Source organism: Bison bison, unplaced genomic scaffold (assembly GCF_000754665.1).
Source record: "Bison bison bison isolate TAMUID 2011002044 unplaced genomic scaffold, Bison_UMD1.0 scf7180017861316, whole genome shotgun sequence".
Classification (NCBI taxonomy): domain Eukaryota; kingdom Metazoa; phylum Chordata; class Mammalia; order Artiodactyla; family Bovidae; genus Bison; species Bison bison.
Genome location: NW_011491888.1, coordinates 2,533 through 9,870, shown reverse-complemented (window position 1 = coordinate 9,870; position 7,338 = coordinate 2,533). Strand labels below are relative to the sequence as shown.

Below are 7,338 nucleotides of genomic sequence, written 5' to 3'. Positions count from 1 at the left end.
GCCCTCACCTCCGGTGCCCACCCGTCCATCCCGCCCCCTCCCGGGGTCCCCCACCCGGGGTCCACCCCCGGCCTGAACCGCGGCCTTGTCGCAGCGCAGGACGGGCGCGCTGCTTGTGGGACCCTCCGGGGCCGCTGTCCGGGCCCGCGGGGCAGCCTCCCGAGGTGCAGCCCGGCCTCTACTACGGCGCAGACGAGCAGTGCCGCGTCGCCTTCGGCCCCACGGCGGTCGCCTGCACCTTCCGCGGGGAACACCTGGTGAGTCCGGCCGTGGGGGACGCGCCCCGCCACCCGCCCCTCCGCACCAGGGCCTCCCTCTGCCCGCTCATGCCCCCACCGCCCATCTCCGCCCTCCTGCCCACTGGCCCAGACCCTCAGATGCCTCTGGAAATTCTCAGTTTCTGAACAAGGGCCCTCAGGTTTTCCTTCTGAGGAAGCCCCACAAATTATGTAGAGCTGCCTCTGATAGAGCCCCTGAGCCCATGGACCTTGATCCTGCACAGGTGGTTACCAACAGCTTCCAACCCTATGGGAGCTGGAGGGCTTCCTGGAGGAAGTGACCTCCAAGCCCAAAGTGCAGTGGGAGGGGAGCTGGGGGAGGCAGGTACCCTAAAGACAGACTTCCTCCCTGGGCTGCAGAGGACTTGCAGGCACTTTTGCCTCTGTGAGCCCCTTCCTGCTTACAAAATACTTGGAATTACGCTTAGTGTTTTCATAAAATATGTGATATTACAGGTGTTGTTATAAACACAAGTATATTAATGCTATATATTAGGACATTCTATTTGATCTAAAAGACCATCTTTTTTTTCTTCCAATTTTAAAAGAAATGAAGACACTTTTGTGGGCCCTGGCCACTGTTCCTGTTCCCGATAAAGGGGTCAGCCAGGCCCCCCTCTCCGTGCTCTACTGTCCGGGGCGCTGGCTGTGTCACTGTCCTGTGGTCTGGGAGGGACAGGTGCAGCTGGGCACTGACCCCACGGGCCCTGGGGGCCCCTCAGCTGGCCATCTGTCCCCCCTCTTAGGACATGTGCCAGGCTCTCTCCTGCCACACAGACCCCCTGGACCCAAGCAGCTGTAGCCGCCTGCTTATTCCTCTCCTGGATGGGACAGAGTGTGGCGTGGGGAAGGTCAGTGGGGAGTCAGCAGGGCATGTGCGTGCATGTGTGTGTGTGTGTGTGGACACACATGTGCGTACTCACACGTGCTCACCCAGACCTGCACCCTGCAGCCCTCCTCCTGGGGTGGGAGACAGCAGGACCTCAGTAAAAGGGGGCAGAGGGCCCTGGCGCTGTCCTGGGTGTGCTGTTCGGGAGAGGTAGGCAGCCCAGTGCTTGCCCCGCCCCCTCTGCAGGTGGCTTTATTCCAGGCTTGTGGGACCCTCGCAATTCTGCTGGAGCAGGCGGGGGTCCAGGGTCCCCCTCTTGACCTCCTCACTGCCCCCAGAGAGCGCAGTGTACTTGGGGATGCCTGCTCCCGGGCCCGGTGTGGTGGCCTGTGGACAGGGGTGTGTTGTCAGTGGCCTCTCGCTGGGAGGGGCAGGGCTTCTCATGACCGCTCGGCCATGGGCCTCCGTGTGCCCTGCCCTGGCCACCTGTCCTGCGGCTCCCCTGCGTGTCCCTTCTGCCTTGTGTGGCCAGAACCTTCCTGCAGTCCCTGCACTGCGGGCAGGTGTCGGCTGTCCTGCTTAGCATTGGTGGAGGTTGCAAGCGTGTGTGTGTGTGTGTATGGGGGTTACGCTGTGCGTGCGGGCATGCCCTGGGTGTGGGTGCCTGTGGGTGTGGGGGCCCTGGGTGTGGGGCACCTGTGGGTGTAGGATGCTCTGGGTGTGGGGTACGTGTGAGTGTGGGTGCCTGTGGGTGTGGGGGGCCCTGGGTGCAGAACACGGTCCCATCCGTCTCTTGCAGTGGTGCTCCAAGGGTCACTGCCGCTCGCTGGCGGAGCTGGCCCCCGTGGGGGTGGTGCACGGGCACTGGTCTGGCTGGGGGCCCGCCAGTCCTTGCTCCCGCTCCTGTGGAGGCGGCGTGATTACCAGGAGACGGCGGTGCAACAACCCCAGGTACTGCGTGGAGGTGGCCGCTCCGTGCTCCCTGGCTCGGGGCCCTGGGTCCCCTCTCACCCCGTCGTCTTGTGGGCATTTTCAGACCTGCCTTTGGGGGACGCACGTGCGTAGGTTCTGACCTCCAGGCCGAGATGTGCAACACCCAGGTAGGCCTGCTTCCCTGGGCAGGGGAGGGGCTTCGGTCAGAGGTGGCACTGGCCTGGAGGAGCCCAAGGGTCAGGATGGCTGTGATCTGTGGTTCACACGGGGCACTTTCGAGAGCAAAAGTGGTTTTATTGATACCTTCCCCTTATAGCTCAGTTGGTAAAGAATCTGCCTGCAATGCAGGAGAGCCTGGTTCGATTCCTGGGTTGGGAAGATCCACTGGAGAAGGGATAGGCTACCCACTCCAGCATTCTTAGACTTCCCTTGTGGCTCAGCTGGTAAAGAATCTGCCTGCAATGCGGCAGACCTGGGTTTGATCCCTGGGTTGGGAAGATCCCATGGAGGAGGGCATGGCAACCCACTCCAGTATTCTGGCCTGGAGAATTCCATGGACTGCATAGTCCATGGGGTCGCAAAGGGTCAGACACAACTGAGCGACTTTCACTTTCTGGACCACAGCACACAGCCCAGGCCTGTCCGACCACTGAAAGCAGTCCCCGCCCCCAGAGTGTCCCCCTCCTTACCCGGATGGCACTGCCCTGCACTGAGAACACCTCTCCTTCCCACAGCCAAGCCGGATACGGGGAGAGCATGGGTGATTTTTTTAGTTATGAGTTCAGGTGACTTTGACACCCATAAAGTCAACCATGTGAAATTCTGCGGTTCAGTGTTATCTCGCACCTTCACAGCACCATGCGACCACCACCTTTTTCTGGTTCCAAACGGTTCCTGTCACCCCAGAGCAAACCCCAGCTCATTAAACAGCCACTCCCCTGCCGCCTCCCCCCGGTCCCTGCCAGTCTCCAATCCACTTTCTAGCTCTGGGGGTTTACCTGCGCTGGACATCTCATCTAAGGGGAATCATACCACGCGTGGCTTTCTGCATCTGGCGTCTTCCACTCGGTGCGTGGTATTTTCATGTGTAGCATGCCTTAGAACTCCACTCCTTCTCGTGGCTGAATAATGCTCCACGGGACCGCATTTTGCTCGCGCCTTCATCCGTGGTCCATTTGTGGATACATTTGGGCTGTTTCTGTCTTCGGTTGTTGCGAATAGCACTGCTACGAGTGTGTGTGTACGTGGCCTTATTTGAGCACCAGTTTTTCACTCTTTGGGGTGTACACCTAAAAGCCAAATTGCTGGATCACACAGTAGTTCTACATTTAACTCCTTGAGAACCTCCAAGCCATTTCCCACGGCAGCTGAACTGTTTGGCCTTCCCACCAGGAATGTGCGAGGGTTCCGACGTCTCCACATCCCCTCCAGCACTTACTTGTGTTTCCCACGAGGCCATCATAGAGGGTGTGGAGAGACTCCCCTGGCCTTGACTTAAGATCTGCACGTGGTGAGACCTTCCCTGCCCGCCTTTCCCAGGCGGACTCAGCAGGCCCACTCCGATTGTTTTCCTCAGACTCCAGTGCAGAGCAGGCCAGGACGCAGCCCGCCTCAGCACCAGCTTCTCGTGCAAAGGCCCTTTGCTCTCGACTCCTGTGACTTTTCCAATACTGTTACCTGCACAGACATAGTTCAGTTCAGTTCAGTTGCTCAGTCGTGTCCGACTCTTGCGACCCCTTGGACTGCAGCACGCCAGGCCTCCCTGTCCATCACCAACTCCCAGAGTTCACTCAGACTCATCTCCATTGAGTCAGTGATGCCATCCAACCATCTCATCCTCTGTCTCCCCTCCTCCTTCAATCTTTCCCAGCATCAGGGTCTTTTCCAATGAGTCAGCTCTTCGCATCAGGTGGCCAAAGTATTGGAGTTTCACTTCAACATCAGTCCTTCCAATGAACACCCAGGACTGATCTCCTTTAGGATGGACTGGTTGGATCTCCTTGCAGTCCAAGGGACTCTCAAGAGTCTTCTCCAACACCACAGTTCAAAAGCATCAATTCTTTGGTGCTCAGCTTTCTTTATAGTCCAACTCTCACATCCATACATGACCGCTGGAAAAACCACAGCTCTGGCTAGACGTAGCACAGATGTAGTGGATCCACATAAACGGGGCCTCCCTTCTGCTGAGCTCTCTGCCTGGCTTTCTTTCCTCTTCGTTGCCTGGGGCAGGCCCTGCCCTGTGTCCTCTCAGACTCTTGTAGAATCCTCCTGTCAGCAGAGGAAGGTTCTCGACACCGCACTCTCCAGGGCAGGGAACTGAGGTGCAGCCAGGAGCCAGGCTCAAACCTGAGTTTTCATCTTCCCGCTGCAGGGGCCCTTGCTGTCTCCCGGGGGTGAGGGTTCCCTCCCCGAGCCCCCTGCCCTGGCCCCTCCTGTGCCCGTCCTCCACCTTCTCCATCCAGGCCTGCGAGAAGACCCAGCTGGAGTTCATGTCTGAGCAGTGTGCGCAGACGGACAGCGAGCCCCTGCGCCTCTCCCCAGGGGGCAGCACCGCCTTCTACCGCTGGGGGACCGCAGAGCAGTACAGCGAAGGTGGGCCCAGGTTGGGGGGCCAGGCCCAAGACCCTGGGCGGGGAGCGTCACTAGGGGAGGCCCGGCATCACTCTGATGCTGTTTCGAGCAGGCTCAGGCTCTGTGTCTCACCGAGCATCCCACCCGCCCCGGCTCAGCCCCTTGCCGGCAGGTCAGCCCTGACCTCTCCTCCCTGAGTCTCCATCTCCCGTCTGTCAAACGGAGATAGGAGGCGTAGCGTGATGCTGGAAAAGCACTCGGCTCACAAGTCGGCCCACTCATCACATGGTGATGTGATTACTGCCTCGGGAGGCGGGGCAGGTGGGAAGTAAAACCCGCGCCGACCCCAAATGCAAAGAGCCCAGTGAGATGGCGCTTGGGGGTCAGTGAGAGCCCACTTGGATCCAGCTTCGCAGAGTCTCTGTCCCCGGCTCCCTGCACCCTCCCTCCGGGCTCCTTGTCTTTTGCTTCTCCCCAGGGAACGCCCTGTGCAGACACATGTGCCGGGCCGTCGGCGAGAGTTTCATGGTGCGGCGTGGGGACCGTTTCCTGGACGGCACGCGCTGTGTGCCGGGCGACCCTCAGGAGGACGGGGCCCTGAGGCTGTGCGTGTCAGGCAGCTGCAGGGTAGGCGTGTGTGCGCGGTGGAGTGCCCTTCTACCCTCTGTGGCCCCGAGGGTTCTCCCCAGAGAAGCCAGGGCATGAAGGGGCCTTCGAGGGGGTCAAGTCTGGGGGTGCAGCCCCCACGAAGCTGCAGCAGAGTCTGTGCTGGGTGATGCTGGGGAACAGGTCGAGCTTGGAGTCAAGAGCCTTGCCGTGACCTGGGGCAGGTCATGTAAGCTCACCTCCTACACCAGAAACGGCAGAAACAGCCAGTTTGGTTGTGCGAACCTCAAAGGCCAGCCCTGTCCGAAGACACCGCTGGGGCCTCACCTGCCACTCTCCTCTGCACAGACGTTTGGCTGTGATGGCAGGATGGACTCCGGGCAGGTGCGGGACATGTGCCAGGTGTGCGGCGGGGACAACAGCACGTGCCAGCCACAGAGCGGCTCCTTCACGGCCGGAAGGGCCAGAGGTAGGGCCTCCCTGGGGCGAAGGGCCCGGCTCCCCCAGCCTCCAGGAGAACGCGCCAGCCCAGAGCCTGGGTGCCCTCTGCCTAGGTGGTGGGGCTGCGTGCTCTCTTGGCCCTCGGCCCTCCCAGTGGGTCTCAGCCTCCCCAGGAGGCTCAGGTCGGTGATGAGGTGGCCCATCACTCACGGTTGCTCTCAGCACCTGTGACGCAGAAGAACACAGACGTGGGATGGCTGAGGTGGGCTGTTCTCGCCTCTCCTGCTGGAGGCATCTGAGCATGAGGGATGCTATGCTTGGAAAATCCTTGACTTTGATCTATTTATGTAAGAAGTCAGGTCTCTTGCAAAGTCGGTCGAGGAGCTAAGTCCCACCTCCCTCTGGCGCCAACACTTCCTCCCTCTGACTGTGACCTCAGCGACCTGAGACCACCCCTCCTCTGCTTCCTCCTAGAGTACGTCACGTTCCTGACCGTCACCCCCAACCTCACCAGCATCTACATCATCAACCGCAGGCCTCTCTTCACACACCTGGGTGAGCTGGCCAGACCGAGAAGTCTGAGGGCACAGCCCCAAGGTGTCCTCCCTTCCGATGCCACCTGCAAGTTTGAGGGTCCCTCAAATGCCCTCAGTTGGGGGATTCACCAGGTGGACCCCCAGAACTCTGAGAGCTGTTAAACTCACGGTTACGGCTTATTACAAGGGGGCAGCCAAAGGAAGAGATGCTTAGGGTGGTGTCAGGGAGGGCTCTGTGTCCAGCCTCGAGAGCAACCACACATGCAGTGTGCTGCCAACCCTGGGAGCTCTCCTGAGCTCAGTGCCCGGGTGTCATGGGGACTTCCTTATGTCGATGAGGTTGAGGGACTGATTGATCGCTGCCCGGACCATTCCGTTCTCAGTCTCCAGCTTGGCTGAGGCTTGGTGACTCAAAGCCCCCACCCTAAATCACATATTTGACCTTTCACCCTAAACAAAGACGGATCAGGTCAGGCACAGGGCACTGGTCAGACCCGTCTCTGGGGAAGGCCGACCTCTCTACACTGTGGGTGCCCTTTGAATCTGGGTTGGGGTGCTCACCCTGAGGTCCTTGTGCCTGCCCTTGGTGAGGGAGCAGGTCCACAGTGCTCCCCGGGCTCCGGGAAGAGGCACAGAGTAACGGTGTGGGGAAGCCTCCGTCGGTCAGACACCCTGTGCGTGGGGCGCCAGGAAGGTCTGCTCCCGGGAGAGGGGGGGGCCCTGGGGCGGGCGTGGCAGGTGAAGCCTTGGACGGTGCATCCTGCCGGCACAGTTGTCCCCTCTCCCTAACAGGGCCGTCTGTGGGAGGGGCCGGTCCTCGCTCAGGGTGGGGGGCCCTGCAGTGCTGACGGCCCCTCGCCCACAGCAGTGAGGGTGCGTGGCCGCTACGTCGTGGCCGGAAACGGGAGCGCGTCTGCCAGCACCAGCTACCCCTCCCTCCTGGAGGACAACCGCGTGGAGTACAGGGTCACCCTGAGCGAGGACCGGCTGCCCCGCCGGGAGGAGATCCGCATCCGGGGCCCCACCCGGGACGACGTGGAGATCCAGGTGACCACAGGGCCTCTGCCGGGGTCGGCCTGTCCATCAGCTCAGACCCACACCTGCTCCTTCAGCAGCCACTGCAGGGCTGGGGTCCCATTCAGAG

General features: G+C 60.8%; 1 protein-coding gene across 1 annotated transcript in view; it reads left to right on the top strand.

The window, feature by feature from the left end:
• LOC104983089 (A disintegrin and metalloproteinase with thrombospondin motifs 13-like) overlaps positions 1–7,264 on the top strand; it is a gene marked incomplete at its 3' end in the record, with an annotated part of 10,838 nt that extends 3,574 nt beyond the window's left edge. Inside the window, exons 4-12 of the mRNA XM_010832573.1 lie at positions 95–257; positions 1,025–1,129; positions 1,907–2,058; positions 2,144–2,207; positions 4,503–4,632; positions 5,090–5,238; positions 5,566–5,686; positions 6,133–6,213; positions 7,060–7,264. Coding sequence (XP_010830875.1) covers positions 95–257; positions 1,025–1,129; positions 1,907–2,058; positions 2,144–2,207; positions 4,503–4,632; positions 5,090–5,238; positions 5,566–5,686; positions 6,133–6,213; positions 7,060–7,264 — 1,170 coding nt within the window. The remainder of the gene's footprint in view (positions 1–94; positions 258–1,024; positions 1,130–1,906; positions 2,059–2,143; positions 2,208–4,502; positions 4,633–5,089; positions 5,239–5,565; positions 5,687–6,132; positions 6,214–7,059) is intronic.
• Positions 7,265–7,338: the final 74 nt, after the last annotated feature.